The sequence below is a fragment of the Typopeltis vanoorti genome, chromosome 2 (genome assembly GCF_054136105.1).
Source record: "Typopeltis vanoorti isolate ZY-2024b chromosome 2, IOZ_Tvanoo_1.0, whole genome shotgun sequence".
In the NCBI taxonomy this organism is placed as follows: domain Eukaryota; kingdom Metazoa; phylum Arthropoda; class Arachnida; order Uropygi; family Thelyphonidae; genus Typopeltis; species Typopeltis vanoorti.
Window position 1 is genome coordinate 147,134,550 of NC_143550.1, and position 20,237 is coordinate 147,154,786.

At 33.0% G+C, this 20,237-nt stretch overlaps 1 protein-coding gene across 1 annotated transcript in view; it reads left to right on the forward strand.

The window, feature by feature from the left end:
* Window positions 1–19,870, forward strand: part of LOC150109510 (mutS protein homolog 4-like) — a 55,525-nt gene extending 35,655 nt beyond the window's left edge. The window contains exons 11-21 of the mRNA XM_090402549.1: window positions 5,351–5,396; window positions 7,488–7,612; window positions 7,884–7,978; window positions 9,547–9,594; window positions 9,691–9,858; window positions 10,740–10,812; window positions 11,832–11,896; window positions 14,236–14,306; window positions 18,535–18,638; window positions 19,393–19,481; window positions 19,697–19,870. Coding sequence (XP_090258675.1) covers window positions 5,351–5,396; window positions 7,488–7,612; window positions 7,884–7,978; window positions 9,547–9,594; window positions 9,691–9,858; window positions 10,740–10,812; window positions 11,832–11,896; window positions 14,236–14,306; window positions 18,535–18,638; window positions 19,393–19,481; window positions 19,697–19,870 — 1,058 coding nt within the window. The remainder of the gene's footprint in view (window positions 1–5,350; window positions 5,397–7,487; window positions 7,613–7,883; window positions 7,979–9,546; window positions 9,595–9,690; window positions 9,859–10,739; window positions 10,813–11,831; window positions 11,897–14,235; window positions 14,307–18,534; window positions 18,639–19,392; window positions 19,482–19,696) is intronic.
* The last annotated feature ends 367 nt before the right edge of the window (window positions 19,871–20,237 follow it).

Consider the following 20,237-nt stretch of genomic DNA (forward strand, 5'->3'; position numbering starts at 1 on the left):
GTCTCTGAATTCTCTTCCTTGAGGACTTCACTGTCAGTAACTCAAATTCTTTTCGCTTTTCAAGTTAGAAGAGGAAGACGAGATTTTCTGGCTTGAGCTTAAGAAACACTCAATGAAGTATTTTTAGCATAAGCAATGACTTAAAGCAATTTATACACCTATACCATACTTCTTTCTTCCACTAACCTTTACGTTACGTTATCTAATAGGATTTCCTTTCAAATATATAGTACTTGGAATGACTTCTATGATTTTCCTAAGTCTTTTTATTGCCCGATTTCCGTTTTCGCTCTTCTGATCCTTACACTTACCAAAATACCAAAAATTGAAATAGTTCTTGTTCTAATGAAAGTCGTCATTCCCATTATGCTAAAATTCTAAACTTTATTTTATTTTATTTTGATTTTGATTACCAGAGTTCACACTTCTCTTACACTACAGCTTGCAATGTTCAACTGCTTGGGGGGGGGTCAAAAAATCCAAATCTAACTTTCAAAACAGGTACAGAAAATGTACCTCCTGCAAACGATAGTCTCACTTTTTGGTTCCACCTTGAGGCCATTTGAGCACAACCTTCCATGCTTCTACCTCACACATCCAGATAAGATCATAATAACGTGTATCAAGATAAAGCCAACTTCTTAGCATCATTCTTCTGCATTTGTGACAAGGGCATAAGCCTTTCCACTATATATAAAGAACTGCTCTTCACATTTCTCTTATTTTTTGACAGGAAGACATTAAAAGAATCACGAAAAGCTTAGATACCAACAAGTCTTATATTTCTGATAGTATCTTACCAATTGTGCAAAAAACTGTGCTCCAGAAATAACACGCGCTCTATATCGTCTTTACTAGTACTTCGGCATCCACCCTAGCAGAAGGGGAAACAAGGGGAAAGAGAAATCAATCATTAGATTACCGTCTCATCTTTCTTGCCTCAGATATTAAGAAAATAATGGAGCGGGTGATAAGTAATCAGTTTCCTCACATTTTTGTTGCATCAGTTATTGTGCTTAGCAATATGGGTTTACCATTCTCGATCTACAGTGGGTCTCCTATCTAACGTTATCCACCTTAGAACAAAAGCCATTGAAAGTTTGAGAAACTACGTGTCGTGGTGGATGCCTTCCTTTCTTCAGATTTCTCCATCATTCTCGGCATTTGATTGGGTCTATCTAGCATAGAGGTCTACTTATCATCTTGTGATGTATCTTTCTCTCCTCTGCAGATGGATTGCGAGTTTAATCTCTAGCGTTAACTGCGTGTGTCGCGGTGGATGCCATCCTTTCTTCTGGTGAATTTATGGTGGCACAGTGCCTTGTAGTTTTGTGGTAACACTTTCGTGTCCATAGCACTAAACCCCAGGGGGGGAAAAAAGACTGTTATAGGTTGGATTCTAGTCGTCAAGTAGAGGAACTTTTTTTCTAGACTTTTTTTCAGCTGATTTCCGAGTTGATTGATTTATTCATTGATTTAGTTTTAGTCACTATCAAAACCCCGTGAGCTACTAGAGGGACCATACAGCGTCCATTGACGTCAGATGTCAATAACTAACTAACTAACTAGCGTAAGTCTGTGTTAGTGATGACTAAGGATGAAGGCCTGTCTATCTAGTGATTTTCAGAAGTCAGTGCTAAAGAGTTCGGTCTACCCTCTTTGGGAGTGGGGAAGGGCATTCTTGGATTTAGTTTTTCAATTTATTCTGTTATAAAGTGTATTACTTATTATGCAATTAATTATGTTTAGGAATAAAATCATTCTGAAATAAGCAAAATTCATAATAATTATTCATAATAATAATTAAAATTCATGGTGATTCCGAATAATTCACAGCATGGTTAGCATTTATGAAAATTCACTTCAAAAAAGATATCATTTAGTTCTCTGAAAATGCAGATATCACGTGTTTGGCATTTTAATGGCCTTGCAAAAATGTTTAAAAAATATTATGATAATGATTACTCAGTTGAAGAAAACATTGTTTTATTTTATACGAGGCCTGATAGGAGACGGCACATTAGTTAGGGGCGGATGGGATAATAAAGTAACTAGACGAATTTAAAAAAAAAAAGTTATCTATCTATTGGGTCAGGGATTGCAAATGGCAGTTTTTTAAAGTTTTACTTTAAACAAAAGTAAAACTTATTACTACAATTCTTTGTACCATGTTTCTATCATCAAAGTTTGGCAACAATGAATGGAAGTTACTTGTCACGCAGCCATTTTAAGCCACGTGATACAATGTCAATAAGTTACAGGTTACCATTGTAATATGATAGTGTGTTAATAAAAAGTTACCTCAATAACTTATATTTTTTTTGCCCATAACAATGTCTGAATTTTAAAGTTAAAAAAAAAGAAAAATAGATCAAGAAGGCAGAACTTCTCAAGAAAAATGGAAGAAGGCATATTTCCTTGTGGAAGTAAAAAAATTCCATGTTTGATATCTAGACAAAGTGTCGCCGTGGTGAAAGAATATAACCTAAAACGCCATTATGAAACAAACCATGAGAACTGTGATAAATATACAGAAAAGATGCGTGATGACAAATTTAAAGATTTAAAAAATGAACTGAAGTTTCAACAGAGGATATTTTCGAATGTTATCACAACAAGTAATGCTGCTGTTAAATGTAGTTACGTCATAAGTGAAAATATTGCTCGAGCTTCGAAATCTTTTACCGATGGAGAATTTATTAAAAATTGTATTTTAAAGTGCAGTCGAAATCATATGTCCGATAAAAAGTGAGCATTTCAAAGTATAAGCCTATCAGAAAATGCAGTTGCGGAGCGTGTTGAAGATATAGCAGAGAACTTCCAAGATATATTGCGTGAAAAAATAAACAGTTTTGTAGCGTTTTCGATTGCAGTTGACGAATGTGCAGACATTATTAATACTTCCCAGTTACAAATATTTATTCGTGGCGTTGATGACGATACGAATGTGACTAATGAATTATTGGATATAGTGCCTATGTCAGGAACAACGACAGCAAATGACCTATGTTTGTGTATTGAGAAAAGTCTTGAAAATGCTCACCAGACTGGTCAAAATTAGTAAGTGCGACTACAGATGGGACTCCTGCTATGGTTGGTGTTAATATCGGACTTGTTACAAAACTTCAAATGAAAAAGGAAATGTTGTGCAAGGACAAACTTAAATCGTTTCATTGCATAATACACCAGGAGTCATTTGTGCTAAAAAACTAAAGATGGAACTGGTCATGAGTGTAGTAATTAAAACAGTAAACTGGATGCGCTCTCATGCCTTGAATCATCGACAATTTAATGCTTTGTTGGATGAATGGATTCACAATACAGCAGTTTGCTATATTATACGGAGGTTAGGTGGCTTAGTCGTGGCGTCGTTTTAAAAAGATTTTTTGAATTCTTAAAAGAAATTGACATGTTTACTTCATCCAAAGGAAAATTGATTCCTCAGCTCACCGATGAAGATTGGTACAAAGACTTGGCCTTTTTAGTTGACATAACAAGCCACTTACGCACTTTGAATACTGCTCTGCAAGAACGTGAACAGTTGGTATGCCATATGTATGATTCAATTAAGTCATTTCTGGAAAAACTCTCTTTGGAAAACCCAGTTGGCAAAGAATAATTTAGCCCACTTTCCTACACTTAAATCGATTTCTCGAAGTAATAATGATGCTGAAAAGTACATTCCTCAAATTGAAGAATTAAAAATTTAACTTGAAAAAAGATTTTCTGATTTCAACCAGTTTGAAAATGAATTATTATTATTCAGTTCACCTTTTTTAATTAATATTGAAAATGTTGAACGAAGAATTACAAATGGAAGTAATTGAACTCCATTGCAATACTGAACTAAATAATAAATATAACGAAGTTGGCATACCAAATTTTTATAAATACCTCGGCAGTAAATATCCCAAATATAAAATTTATTGCGCAAAAATGTTGTCAAACTTTAGAAGTACCTATGTATGTGCGCAATTATTTTCAATTATGAAACTTAATAAGTCAAAGTTCGGCTCACGGATAAAAGATTCTAGATTAAATGCAATACTTAATATTATAACACGAAACGAAAAAGCAGATGTTGACATGTTAGTACAGAGGAAAAGATGTCAGGTTTCAGGATCAAAATCAAATTAAAAAAAGGACTCGTAGATAAAATCTTTATTTTTGTAAGTCAAAATTATATATTTAAATAATTTTCTTAAAGTATGAATAAAATGTAATTGAACTTATATTTTCTAAACTTGTTATATTTTTAAAATTAAAAATAAAAATTGTTATAAATTTAAAATTTAAATGGTGGTGTAACTGTTTACGTAAGTCGTAAAGGCCCGGAAACAAAAGGGCCTTTGTTAGAGCCTTTATTTTCTTAGTTTATGTTTTGGTTCACAAAATAATATTGAATACGGCCCGTTTCTGATATTCATCTAATTGACTGAACCTTTGCTGCGTTTGAGTTTGAGACCCCCCCCCCCCCCGTGTGAGGTGGATGCAGTTATTATGTGTGAAAATAACGTAGAAAGTTTTTCTGAAAACGTCGTGTGCGTCATACTGCTTTCAGCGTCTTCAAGTAATTTTTTAAAAAAATGAGATCCGCATCAGGTTTTTAGTTTTGGAAACAAAAAAAAATCGTACATTTGGATGGGATAATTACGAGAAATTAGCTAAAATGAAATAAAGATCTGTTAAAAATTGACTAGGTTTTATTTCATTGCTGAAATCAGTGCGAATGCCCTTTCCCGTTCAGACTTTCGATCAAAATGAATTTAATGGGATTTTTTTAAATCACATTCATTCATTCATGAGCTAAGTTATATATTTTTTATCAGCATTTGTTTCACTTCTCCTCCTTCATATCTGAATCAACTCTTGAATGGCTTTAATGACTAATCGTTAATCATCTCTAGCAATTTCCCTTCTATCTTGAATCTTCTTAATTCTGTAAAAGTCTGTGCTGCTCTGCATATAGAATTAAATAGTTCTATGTGGCTACTCACCAAAATATTGTCTGTTTGTTTGTTTGTTTAAAAAAAAAAACTGGAATTTTTAAAATGGAATAGAACATCCCTTCAAGAAAACACTTGATGTTGCTGATGTTGAAAAACAAACACTTCAACTTATTTTATTGCACATTCGCTAAATCTATGCAATTCTTTTTTCTATGTAAAGTCTATGTAAAGTTTATTGGTCATTCTATTGTAATGAAATGTTCTGACAGTGTTGTTTTTGCAGCACTACAACAAATAAAATTTCACAAAAATTTATTGGTCATTCTATTGTCAGACCCAGACATTTTAAATGCTTAAGATTTGCTTTCAGCTGAAGTTTTATTTATTTACTTATTTTGTAGATCGTATTCAAGAGTCACTTAATGAGATCTACTTGATGAGCAATATGTAAGTACAGTTTCCTCTGTATGAATTTTATGTTTTATTCATGTTTTATTTCAGGACTCCAGACGGACTGAAGACATCTTATATCTTAGTCTAGTTATCAAATTTACTATTTGAAATTTTTACAAAAAATTGTCACGTAATTCCAGTTTGTTTGAATCGATCGATTTTCAGACGAAGAGAGGAGCAACACAAATTATTTATTGCAATAATTTCTCTTCAGCTAGGTAGTATTTAGGATATTGATATTTACTGGGTGATGCCCGTACTTCAGTTTTGTGACAAAAATTAAACAAAACAAAATGATATGTCCTGATTACATAAGCCAAAAGCAGATCGAGGATTAATAACTTTTGATACACTTTTAGGATATTGCTGCTCGCTAGACTTCTTTGAATAACCAAACTTTGTCTCAAACATTACGATTCTCGCGAAAATAAGGAATAATCAGCAAACATCCAACTGCTGGGCCTCATATTCACTTGTCATAAATGTCGCTCGAAACGATAGTTTTATTTGTTAAACTAGTCCTTACTTCAAGAGCTTTTGAGAAGGAAGTTTTTTTTCCTCATAACTTCATTTGTATTGACAAAAATAATGTGAAATCATAGTAATGTTTTTTTTCTCTTTAGTTTTTGACGAAATAGATTTTTCCATAGATTTAGGTTATTCACAAAATAGATACGAAATGAAAAGAAATCAGCATTGCTGGACACCTATAATTGGACCGTTTTTATGAGCAAAACGCTTCGAAATGATAATACGAATATCCTTGACTTAATAAAATTTAGCAACATCCTATTGCAATCCTTTAAGAATTAATAGTGCTATACTATGTTTTGCTGTTGTTATTTTATAGCTGTTTCATTATTTACATTAGTGCTATAAAAATAAAAAATACGAATAGACGTGGCGGAATAATTTTGCTACGCTTCACTTCAAGAGGAGAGCGAAGTTCAAATCATTCTTTGCAATGGCGGGTACTTCATTACGTTCAAAATTAACAGGTAAATGGAAGGTTCTCCGCCTTTCCCTGTATTTCATATTTTTCCTCTTAAAGAAAGCATTTGAACACATCTCCGAGACATTGGCTGTTGGTATAGAACTGACAGCAATATCCTCGATGAGGACGCAGAATGTGATTCGCTGCCACAAAGCAGCCTTAATTACTACTTTATAAACTGAATTATATCTTCTCCAGCTGACTGTGTGAATTATATTTATTATCTGTGATATCAGGTGTACACTTAAAATAGAATTAAACCTTTAGATATGCTCTACATTATCGCTTTTGGGATATAAAAAGTAGAAAAAAAAACGCATCACTTGTCTAGAAAAAAAAATTAATTAATACAGATGCCCAAATTTTCAATATTTCCTAAAATAAAATTTCCATTTTTAGAATTTTATTTTTAAACTGATCCCACAGATGAGAGGTTACAGAACCTATTCAAATCCCATCTAGCATGTGAAGAACCTTTGTAATGACCTTTTCAACTAACTCACTGAAAGTGAATTAGCCCATGTCATACGGAGTGAGCAGTTTCTTCTCTGAAACTTTTCGTACCGCATAGTTGGCAAACTAACCACAGGAATGCACGCAAATAGACATAATACACTGATCTTAGACTTGGTTGCTTTTGATCGTAATCCAAATATCAAATAGAAGAACCCATAACGTATTAAAGCCATGCATATGTAGGAACTGAGAAGCTGTATTAATGATCGGACTCCTACTGTAACTCAAAACTTTCAAAGGCTTCGACACAAAATAATTATAACAATTTTAAAATTAATTTGATTTTAATACATATTGCTTTTGAGATGTTAAGTCATTATTAATTATTTATTGTATTGCTACGTAGAGAAAACTGTATATATCAGTTACTATACTGCTTCGAATTAATAACTGTAAAGTGCAAGACAAGAAATTGAAATACTAGTTGCATCATTTAAACTGATTATAAATTCAACTGATTATAGTAGTTACGTATTGTAAATCATTCTAATACTAGGTAAATATTGTTACTTCAGATGGATATCATTAATGACTGTTTTAATCTCTGTTTTTAATTCTCCCATTACTATTTACAGAATTATTAGCGAGTTACTAAATAAAATAAGAGGGGAAATTGGTCCACTCTACAAACTTGCTGAAGCTGTATCCACTCTCGATCTCCTGGTTTCTTTTGCCCATTTATGTGCGCTTTCAGACTACGGTATGATTCAAATTTCTTCTTTGCGTTTTTTTTTATAAAATTTTCTTAATATTTAAGACTAATTATTTTCCCTGAAATCTTATTTTTTTTCTTCCCTAGCTTTTTTTCTTTCTACCACAGAATAATTCTTTTCGTGTATTAAGTATTTAGTAATGTCCTTTTATTTTAGGAAATATGATAGATAATATACACTTATTTTATTAGTTCGAAGTGTTACTTCTCTTGAATAATTTCATGATAATAAAAATCATGTTTTTTTATATTCGTCCAGTAAGACCAGAATTCACTGATACTTTGGCTATTAAAAATGGACTTCATCCTATTTTGGAAAAAATAAGCACCGAGGTCATTGTTCCAAATAATGCGGTAAGTGATTATGTTTATCTTCTGTTTTTCTTTCTCAGAGTTTTTCTAATTGCATGGAATTTGTTTAGTATATCAAATTTAACAATGAACAAAAGTGGGATTGAAATTAAATCGAGTATCTGAATAAGAAGTAGTTGAAAATTTTCTTCTTGCATATTTGAAGTTATATCGCTAAGTCTGGTCCATTTCTGGAGGTGGTTGACAACAGGCAATGTTCTTACTCCTATGTAGAAGTTATTGCTACATACAGCATATTCCTGCGTGTTTTCTACGGTGAATTTTGTTGAGCTACTAGGTTAAGTATTAGAGTTTCTTACTGATAGAAAACTCTTACTTACCTGCACCAAAGATCGCTTAACTTTGAAATCGGCTGCGAAAACTATTGCTACTCATGACTGGATCAAACCTATAAGTGTTTCTTCTGTAGATCCTAAGACTATGAAGTTACTAAGGTTATATAGGCACTCATTATAAATCAAATATAATTATTAATTTAAACTATTTCAAACTTGGATTAATTTAGAATTTAAGTTATATAATTTAATTTTACTTACGCAGGAATTCGAATAATAATGACAAAATGAAATGATAAAAAGATGAAATAATACAAGGGGTAAAATGAAAAATTGCGAAGTATCCATTAAGAATGAAAAATTAAGAATAATTGGATATGCTGATGATATAATCTTACCAGTAGAAAATGAAGATGATCTACAAAAATTACTAAATACATTCAGTAATGCAGCAAAAAAGAAGAGTATCAAGTATCAAAAGAAAAAAACTAAAACAATTTCATTGCTAGAGTATCATATGTGCCGTGGGACAGAATGAAGTGCATGAACAAGTAATAAAAGCAGGCAGAATATCTATGTCTCAAAAGACTCATCGGGAAGAATAAGAACATAAGTAAAAAAAATTAAGAATCTACAAAGGAGTATATAAAACATACGCAGCAGAGGCATGTGCAGCGATTTCGAAAACTAGGCAAATAATGAAACTACTTGAGATGAAAACATTAAGAAAAATTGAAGACAAAATCAGGAATTCACAGTTCAGAAAAAGTGAAATACAATCACTGGATTGGATCCAAAACCTAAATGAAGAATGGAAAATTCATATAGAAAGAAAGAAAATAGAATAACAGATATGCCAAGAAAGTAAAGAACTGATCAAAACGAAAGCGAAGCACGGGACGACCGAGGAGAAGATGGTGGAATGTTCTTGAAGATAGTGTATTACAAGCAACTAGGCTTCATATTGGAAGAATAAGAAGGAATTTAAAATCAACTAACATCTCTCTTTCTGTCTTCCAGCTTTTAAACGAATTTTCTTGCAGCTTCATTTGTTCACAAATGCAGCTGCGAGAAATTCTCAAATACCGTTTTTGTTTTTTTTGTTTTTTTTTTTGTGATAAATCGCAATAAGCTCTTACGGCAGGTAAGTAGCGATAGAATTTTACGGAAACTGAAAATAATAAGCAGTTTGTAAATGCTGTATCAGTGAATTTGTATGATCTTATTTACAGTCCTGTCACATTTATGTATAAAATAAGTTTTCATATATTTCAGTTCATTTCAGAAGAAAGCAACTTCTTGATTATTACTGGACCTAATATGGTGAGTATCGCTGACTTATTTCCTCCTTAAGATGCATTTTAGAAATTAATATATTTTTATTTATCTTGTTTATTTTAACAAGAGGTTTTCTTCTAGAGTGGGAAGTCAACGTACTTGAAGCAAGTGGCGCTTCTTCAGATTATGGCTCAGATGGGATCTTTTGTACCGGCGGAGTACGCCTCTTTCAGAATTACCGATCAAATCTTTTCTCGTATGGGTAGCAACGATGATATTGAAAGTAATTGTTCCAGCTTTACTCTGGAAGTAAGTTCGCGAAATGTTTCTCGTCAGTCATCCTAATCCTTAAATACTTCGGATATTACAGATATTGATGATCACAATATAGATATTAACTAACTAAAATGATATACTAGTCATAGCGAAAAGTGTTTCCCAACATGTGCCGTTGGACATTGGTGTTGCGAGTAAAGCACTTAAATATAAACCAGATCAGTTAATAAAAGGCAATAAAATTTGTCGATAACGGTCATCAATCTTCAAAAATTACTGTTTTGTCAATTTACTGTTTTATTTAAGGATTTTACTCGAGCATCTTGTTATTTTTTTAATCGCAGATAGAAAGTAGACATTCTATCTGCCATTGATCGTTCACAAAAAATAAATAAATAAATAATAAGCAAAAATAATTTAGCCATGATTTTTATGTTGATTTTATTTCTTAAACATTTATTTTCCGTTGACTGATTTTTAATGTACATAATTAGAGGTTATTTCACTAGATTTACTTGAATATAGTACTTAAAAAAGTCAAAACTTTCTTTTAAGTTCTAGCAAACGTTTTATGCTGCAAAGAAAATTAAACGTGACTACCTCTAACTGCAAAATAAATCTATTGCAGTGTAAGACACTTTTGCAGTATTTATAGTTTACAAAAACGATAAATTTCACTTTCCCCTCATGTTTAATTAATTATTTTAATATCATAGTGATCATCTTTATAAAAACAAAAATACATTATTAAATAAGTCGGCAGTTTAGCTTTTAGTTTATTTCATTTTATGCAGAAAGGTATAAATATTTAGTTACAGGATAACACACAGAAATTGGATTTATTTGTTCTCAATTATTTTCAGGATACATTGTAACACTTATCTATTGACTGTAATTCATTTGACTGTTTCCAGATGCGGGAAATTAATTATATCCTTCAGAATGGGACCGATAAATCCCTGATCATTGTTGACGAGCTTGGAAGAGGTGAGTACCAATAACTGAAAATTAATGCTTTTAATAATTACAAGCAGTTTATTATATTTATTAATCACAAGGAATTTATTATAAGAAAAGAAAGAAAAGTTTTGAATTATGTAATGTAAAATGCAATTTCTAAATATCAAGCACGTTCATCTGATGACTACTCCCATAGTTGAGAACCTCTGCTATGAACAAATGGCTTGGCCTTTTAATAGATAATAAATAAATAAACTAGATATATAAACACAGAAATTAACTTGCTGATAGAAACTTGGGAAGGCAATTTCGATTTCTCTTGATCTCTGTGATTCTTTTTAATATTTTAGAATTGAGCTGCTACTTCCTTTTGTGATATCGATAGCGTACGTATTGCTTGATCAGAAATACCAGTTAGAATTCTGTTAGAATACCAGTTAGAATTCTGTTAGAATACCAGTTAGAATTCTGTTAGAATACCAGTTAGAAATACCAGTTAGAATTCTGCCAAAAATATAAGAATTTTTCCGATGTCTTTTCGAGATCTGAGTCAGCTAGTCTCAGAAAGGGATGACGCTTCCTTCCCCTCTCTTTGGGAAAGTTAGTTTCTCTCTCAAAATATCCTGAAGCTTCGATTAGCAAATGCATACTTCACAGTAAAATATGAATACATTTTCATTTTAAAATTTGCAAGTGATAGGTGATATCATGCTTCATAGGTTGAATAAAATGAGAAAATTATAAAAAAGGATTCACTTTGGAGGAAAAGGCGCTCTTTGTTGACTTTTTTTTGTTATTGTTTTGTTTTATTGCAATTCAGTAAAAGCATGGGACGTTGTCTGTTTTTTTTTTTTTTTTTTTTTTTTTTTTTTGTATTGACAGGATCAGGCAGGAGACGAGACTCTTTTTCTGGAAAATCAGGGGGAGAACTAAATGTTATCGCAAAGTATAAAGGGACATGTTTGATATGAAAATTGCGAAGTATTGTGCGTAGCTTAAATAAAACGATTACTCGTTTTCTAATCGAATGTTTTTTATGTCTTTAGGAACCAGTGTAGAAGAAGGTGTTGGCATTTGTTTTGCTATCTGCGAACAGCTGCTGATTACCAAAGTAAGTAAACAACAAAAAATAAAAACAAAATCAAAAATAATCTAAATACATTCATTAAAAAATTGAGTGCTAAGGAAATGTATCAGCACCTTCATTATAAGGGTTTATCATCAACATCATATACACTATTTCCGAAAGTATAGATTCACAAAAACAACTCTATACGATTTGAAAACGCCCTAGTTTTGAATAATACTTGATTTCAAAAACCTCCCGATTTAGAGAGAACCTACCTATCCACGTTATGAATATCCTATGCCTGTTGCGATATACTGTATATACACTCATCTTCATGGAATTTTCACTCAGATACCCACCTGACTGAATGACATTTTTACCATTTACACGATGTTCATGTAAGTCAGACGAAATGTCTATGAACAAAGACAAGCCTCTTAGATGAGCTCGCATAAAGAGTTCTCATCAACCAAATAGGGTGGCTTCTCAAGATTCCGGTGAAGTTCTACTTTAATATAATTTTTAAATAACGACATGTTAAGAGAAAACTAAATAGAATTTATTACTCTATATAGTTTTTCCACAATATGCCGTGAGCTTCATTCAGGGAGAAGGCAGAAGAACTAGTAGCAACGTTTAAATTCTGAATACAAGAACGAGTCAAAAAACATGACTTTCCTCGAAATATCGATAGAGAAGAGTCGATTATTTTTATAAGGAGTTAAATCACCGTCCGGTGCCCGTAGTGGAATTTGTCATCCCCGTGTAATCTGCTTAAACAGAGAAGCAAATCATTGTGCATACATTATTAGCTTAACAGCTCAGCTCAGTCGTATTAAAGTATTATGATGATTTTAATTCTCTGAGAAGTTCTAACGAAAATTCTAGCTAATTAGGAAAATGATGCGCCAACATTCAAATAATGTTTAAGGATATGTATTGAACAAATAATTACTTATCCAGCCTAGCCGAGTGGTTGTATATCTGTTCTTCAACCAACAGGCCTCGGGTTCGAATCCTGCTGTAGATGATGTGTGAGACCACCGCAATGCTTATTGTAGGCCTGAAATAATCTTAGAACAGGTTTTCCGGAAGGTTAAAAATGATAAAAATGCAAAAAAGATTCCATAGCTCACCCACTATACTAATGTAATGTAATATAGGTTTTCAACTTTTCGCGGGTGGGAGTCTAATTAAAAAAATAAAATGAATAATATTACCTGTGATACTACTGGCATTCATTAGATATCTTAACCTTACACATTTCATTAAGACGTCTTTTCATTGAGGGTTTTTGATTTCTCGCTTTGCTCGAAATTTTCTAAGGCATTTTCTAATTAATTCAGTTCATCATATTGATACCCTAAAAACATACGGAAATGTCACACAGGTATGATTTTAGATCTTAAGAAAGGCTACAAAAAGGTACATTTCGAGAGTGAATAAAATTGAATATCTTTTTTTTTTTTTTTGGTCAAGACGTTTAATTTATTAACGGTTGGAAGGCGTCCGCATAGCTCTGTGGAAATGGCTTTTTGCTTTCATAGCGCCAGGCCACTCGAAGAAAGACGCTATGGTTCGATTGTAGTCGCCGACTAAAGGAGCTTTTCCCCCCTAAACCAGTGATTCTCAAACTGTGAGGCGCGACTCCCATGGGGGAGGCGAATATCTTGAAAGGGGGCGCGACATACTTTCCTACAGATAAAAATTAAAACTGCCCTAAATCTAGACTTTGACATTTAAATGTTTGATTATTTTTACAGAGCAAAATTAAATACTTGTTAGTTAAATATTGTTTCATTTCAATACATAATTTGGTTAATTGGAAGTGTTAAAACTAATTAACACTTGCAATTAATATCACAATATTAGGCCTACAATATTTATTGTAGGCCTAATATTGTGATACTTTAATTATTTTGTGTCAAAAACTGTTAAATAGTATGTAGAAAACACAAAATAAACTGAATAAAACGTCAAACTTAGTATGACTTCTATTTTGATAAACAAAACCGGAGGGGGGGGGGGCTGACAGTGTTTTCTCTTGTCAGGTGGGGCTCAGAGGTAAAAAGTTTGAGAGCCACTGCCTTAGACCATTCCGTAAATTCCAGTGTTAGCCTATCTTTAGTAAGGGAAAAGTACGATTTTATCTACCAGAAATTCGAGTTTTTAACTACAAACTTCAAAACGTCGACCGCAAAACAATAATACGAGGATTTAAGGTTTAGGGACCACGAGATAGAGATTGTCTACTATACTCAACCAATATCTAAATGCTAGATTACTTATGTATATTTTTAATTCTATAAAAATAACTGTAAAATATTAACTTTTGATCTTATAAAGTCAAAACATTCATTTAGTCAATGTTATATTTGTAGGCATTTACTTTATTCGCCACTCACTTCCTCGCTCTAACCCAGCTGGATATCCTCTATCCGAATGTTTCCAAGTAAGTGAGAATTCATTTATTAAAATCTGTTTAGTTCTTTTAGAATTCGTTTTTTTGTAAAACCTAACTACACCGCTCGCTGATTACTTTGCTTCTCAGTACTAGGCATTCAACTGCGGTCATAATCTTTTATTAGAGAAAAATTAATGAAACATCACATGAGTATTTTATTTGAGGCCTTTTCCTTTTATTTACTATTTTGGAATAATTGGAGAATATTTAGTCATATTCGCTACAATCCTTAATATTGAATAAGGGTTTAATATGCCAGAAAGCATCAATTTAGCATTGATAATTATTAAAAGAAAATATAATAATCACAATAATAATAATAATGAAAAAATAGGGGAGTCATAAACTGACTCCTGAGCAGAATACGTGTCTTTTTAGCAACAATACTAGACAACTTATGTTGTAAGTTGTATCCTCGTAAGCTTTAATCCCCCTATTTTTATCCGGACTCGGGACGGGCATAGCTGATAATTCAGACCTATGGCTGGAAGGATTGTCTTAAGTATTCCTGACTGTATCCGTGTGTGTTCACGGGGAAGGTTTACCTGTCTTGCGGGAGGAATAAACCCCAGATAAACCGGAGGAAAAATCCTGTGCCACGCCCAAGATCAGCTAACTTGGCTATGGATGAAGAAAATCCTTAAGCTCCTCACGTCGTCGACGGGAATCGAACCTAGGACACTTCTTCCCCAGGTTGCGCAGCGCATAGCTACTAGGCTAACCGCGCGGGCACTGGAGAAATTGAGCAACATATTGTAGAACTTAGCTGTAGTCTTGATATTGAAGTTAATAAGTAAGATGAATACAGTATACTATCATCCACAACAATTACCATTATTGTGGATGATAGTATACTGTATTCAACTTACTTATTCGACAAACCATTCAGCGTTCAGGCACATTAAGCTTCAAGATAATCTTCAACTAGCTTCTTAAACACTGATCAGAATACCATCCTTCAGTGAGGAGAGAGAGGATAACTTGGTCACCTTCAATACCACCAAAACGCATTCTTGCCTTTTCTCTCGCATAAGGCGAGATCTCATCTCACTTATGCGAGATGAGATCTCGCATCCTTATTAGTAACACAGACGAGATCGTATTTCTCTCTTTCTCTCTCCTTTGACTGGTATTTATCTCTAACCTTCGCTGACATAAATACATCACATCACTAGCTTTCTCAGCCTGTAAAAGATTAAGCAATATTTTCCTCTCAATATTTTATTGAAGAACCTCCATAGCCCAGTCGGATAGAGGAAGCACTTTGATTGGAGACCTCGGTTCGAATCCCATCTAGCAAAGAATCTTTAGGGGCATTTCAACGGGAGGTGAGTTAGTCAGTCTCATACGGAGATTGCAGGGTTTTCCTCCCAGAAATTGGAGTTTTTCATTCCTCCAAACCTGCCAGAATTACACAATTTTCAGCCATAGCAGACGGCGCAGATAGGATTAACTGCTATGTCATAAGCAGTATGAGATTTGTAAGTAGCCAAGTTACTTAGACGCACAAGCCATTGCGCCTAATACGAAAGAGAAAATCGGATTAGATGGGATTTTATTGTTCACCAAAATCCAACCATCCATAGAATACGGTTCACATATTTGGAGTGGTGTAATTAAAACCACTCTAAAAATTCTTTGGTGCTGTCTAGAAGAGAACAACTCGACTCATAGATGATCACGCCCTCACAGATTCATTTCTGTTTCTATCTCATAGACACACTGTCTTAACTCTGTGTTTTTTATGAAGTATTTCCATGGTCGCTGCACCAGTGAATTGGTGAAGCGACCGTGTAACACTTGGTAACGACCTTGGTAACACTTTCTGTTAGGCCAGTTAACAAGAGCAGAAACAGCATTCCTTTTTTAGTACAATTGCAAACATACCGAACCTGCTTCTGCTATTCCTCTTTTATTCCATCTACCTCTGTCCTCTGGAACAGCCTTTATCATGAATTATTTTCAAATAACTACAGCCTTCAACTTTTTCAAGAAAAATGTCAATAAAATTCGTCTCCAACCTACCTGTACCTCCTCACAGGGCACTGACTACAGGTTCGATAAAAAAAATATAGTGCTGTTAGAAGAGACCTCATAGATTGTGTGTGTGTGTGTGTGTGTGTGTGTGTGTGTGTGTGTGTGTGTGTGTGTGTGTGTGTGTGTGTGTGTGTGTGTGTGTGTGTGTGTGTGTGTGTGTGTGTGTCAGGATAATTTAGATTATGAGATCGATAATTTATTGAATTTATGATTTATGTTTGGAAGATGAGTCGAGACAGTACTGCTTACTTGAGGATGAGAATATTGTATCGTAGTGGAAGAAGTAGTGATAATATTATCATCACTTTTTTTAAATATGGAAGAATGAAAAAGACGATAGTACAGTTTACTGCATACTTTTATAATTATTTCTTGATAATTATCTGAAGAAATGTGTGTGTGTGTGTGCAAATTTACAAAAGGAAATAAAAGGAGATATAGTTTTATTTAATAATGACAACAGACAGAGATTGAGATGGATCACATCAATTACCTGAACTGTTCTGTGATCGCAGTCATTTGATTTTTTTCGAGAAAGAAATTATGACTAATTGGAGAAGAAAGCATTGGTAGTGAAATAAAAATAATAAATTTGTAGTTTGGGGGATATGATTAGTGAATTAAGAAGTATTAACCGTAAAACTTTGACACAAAATGAATAATGCTGTGGGACACCTTGTATAATTTAATGTCTTAATTTATCCTTCGAAGAAAATTTCATAATAAATCTGGATGAGTCAACTAGATGAATAATCAGGTTCTGAAAGAAATTTTAAATAGCAAATGAACAAAGTACTATGTTTATTCTCTAACTCTTAGTGGTAGTAATACCATTAATATCACCGTACTAATACTAATATGCTATAAGCTTATAGACCTTCGTGATTCACTTTAAGGGGAAAAACATACCATATGAACTATGGAAATTGTATAGATGTGATTAATCTGCTATGAAGTATAACAGAAATAACTAGCGTTAACTAACTTATTAATTCGATACAGCAAAGTAAAAACTCAAAGAAAGTAAATTTTCAGCTAGCTAGAAATGTTAAGTTTTGTGAATATATATTGAAACACTAATCGGTTAGAAAATGAAACACTCCTTGAGATTTACCTAATCACGTAATGCAATAAGAGAAACGGTTAATATCTTGAACGATTTGGCAGCTGATAAGCTGAAGGTAGGAATGATGTATCTCCTTTAGTGGTAACCAGATGTCATAATGTCAGGGTTAATCATCTCTAATCACTTCGATTCTCTCCAATGAACTGTTGAAACCAGAAATATTACCTTGTGATTAAAAATTTGCAAGAATTATTCCAGTGAAACATACAGGATTCTTGTTTAGGCTAATAATTAATGTGATAATGTATATGCCTGTTCCAGAATGCTATTTTATAGTTCTTCTGTGTGAACTGATCACCAGATTTATTCAAATTTCATAACATTCGCAGCGGGTTAAAAGCAATCCTGTTGTCACTGAATGCAATAGGGCCTTCGGTGTTATATATGTCACGTCCAAGTTTATTATGTTTATGCACTCGTGACCTGAAATGCTGCTAATGATGATGCACATATATATATATATATATAGTTTCAGTGTTTATGTTACTATTCATCATTTAGTCAGCTGTTCTTGAATTCTGTTTATTTCAGAAAACTGACATGTGTGCTGCTGTTCTTTGATAATTAACTACTTCACCTTTAAATAGGTAAATCCTGTTATTATTGAGACAAGTGAAAGAAATTCTCAAATACCAAGTGTTGCCATCTCAACACTTGGTATTCTCAAATACCAAGTGTTGAGATGACAAACAGCTTAGATTTCAACTATTACTTTTACTTAATTGGATATAATAACAGACTTTTGGTTGTAAAATAAGAAACTTTTCTTTAAAGCTATGTAACGGAAACATTTAATGTTCTTCTTCATACAACATCCAAAAATGAATTGAACCCATCCTGTGTTCTTACTGAAGCTAAACAAAGGAATAAAAAAAATTATTAACGGAAGAAAAATTTCTTAAAGGAAGGTTAATAACCAATTCTTGATTACCTTTTCGTGAGATGCTGAAAACTGCATTGCGTAAAGTAACAATATTTGCAAAACACAGTTAATGTGCTTGCTTGTTATTAATAATATTGGCAATAATCCTTATTATTCTTCTTTATTTTCAGTTACTTCTTCCAAATCCAGCACGATGTAGACCAAAGTGGTGAAGTGTCTAAAGTGCAATATACACACGTGCTAGCCAGAGGATTTACTCAAGAGGAGCATTACGGTAAGATTTATTTAATAACTGCTTGAGGAAATATTTCAGAGTGAGTTTTGTGCTTTAAGAGAAGTTAAGATCTTCACACTAATAAAAAGATTTTTTCTATATTTGATTTCAGAATTGAACACTGAAAATTACTTCAGAATTTATTTAAATAACTGAAATTAATGATAAAGGACTTTATGAATAAACCAGCTTAAACCTACTTAAGACTACCACGAGGGTAACGGGATTAATGTTCTGCTAACGAGATTCGACCGCAAAAAAAAAAAAGGAATGGGATTCTACCGCACTTACGTCAGGTAGAATCCTGTCTGGAACTCAAAAGAACCTTTATGGACCTTTTAAGTGATAGTGAAGTAACCAGTTTCATACAAATGTAGCAGAGTTTATTTATCCTCTCAAAAAATCGGGATTTTTTTTCATCCTGCAAGATGGAGGAATCGGCAATGTATGACGAACATTTCAGATATGTAGATAGGATTAACTGCCTATCATAGCACTGACTAGGTTCCTACGAAAGACGTATTATGCACAAAAATATGTGTAGGCATATATCGTATGTACAAGAAGTATTAAACCTACAAAACACCAAAAATAAGAACCCGAAAACACAATTTTAGGAATCATATTTTAGTGTTACTTTAAATGTCTAAAACTGGTTTTTAAATAAATATAATTTCTGAGACAGTTTTGTGTCATTTTTATGAATTCTAACTTTCCTATCGCTGGGTGACTGACTAATAATAATGTTGAATAGGCATAAAGTTAGCCGAAGTTTCTTCTCTACCTTCTGCTGTGATTGAAAATGCCAAGAAGATAGCAGAGCAATTGACAAGCCAACAACGTGTAAGTTCAAAATATGCAGTTCATTTATTAGCATTTTGATAAATGTCATAATGGATGTTATAAATGACAAATTTCCACCACATTACATCTGAGCACATTATACATTGAATATGCTATTTTGGTAATTAGGAGATTTCGACGAGTTATCAGTTACTGGAAACTTATTTCTAGCAAAAAGAATTTTTGCCAGAAATAAGCTTTTTCATTTCTTTCAGACTCCCGACTATGATAGCGCTGAAAATCGTCGCCAGAGGGCAATGTCCAAATTAGCCGCCCACTTGATGCAGTTAGCAAGGAACTCTTGCTTAGATGAGTCTGCACTGAAGGACTATCTCAAAGATCTTCGAGAACAGTACGAACAGGAGATTCTTATAACTGCAGAGGAATGACTACGTCAGAATTTTTTTTTCTTAGTTAAAGTAGTTTAACTAAATTGTTTTTTTTTTAGTTGTTTTACTGTTATGGCGTTATATAAAGGTGGAATACATTACAAATACTGATCTCCATTTACTATTATTTTGTAGAAGCATACATGATATACATGCATAAAAGCGAATAACATCTGATATCGATCTTAGTACAATATAATCTAAGGACAATGGCAAGCAAGAAAATGATTGTAGATCATAAAGTAGTGCGCGTTCGTAATAGCATTATTATAGGTGCTGTAATTTTCTTTAGCCTAATTTCTCCGCTACGAATGATCAGATTAAAACTATGACATAAAATTGGCATGTCTTGTAGGATCTCTCTCTT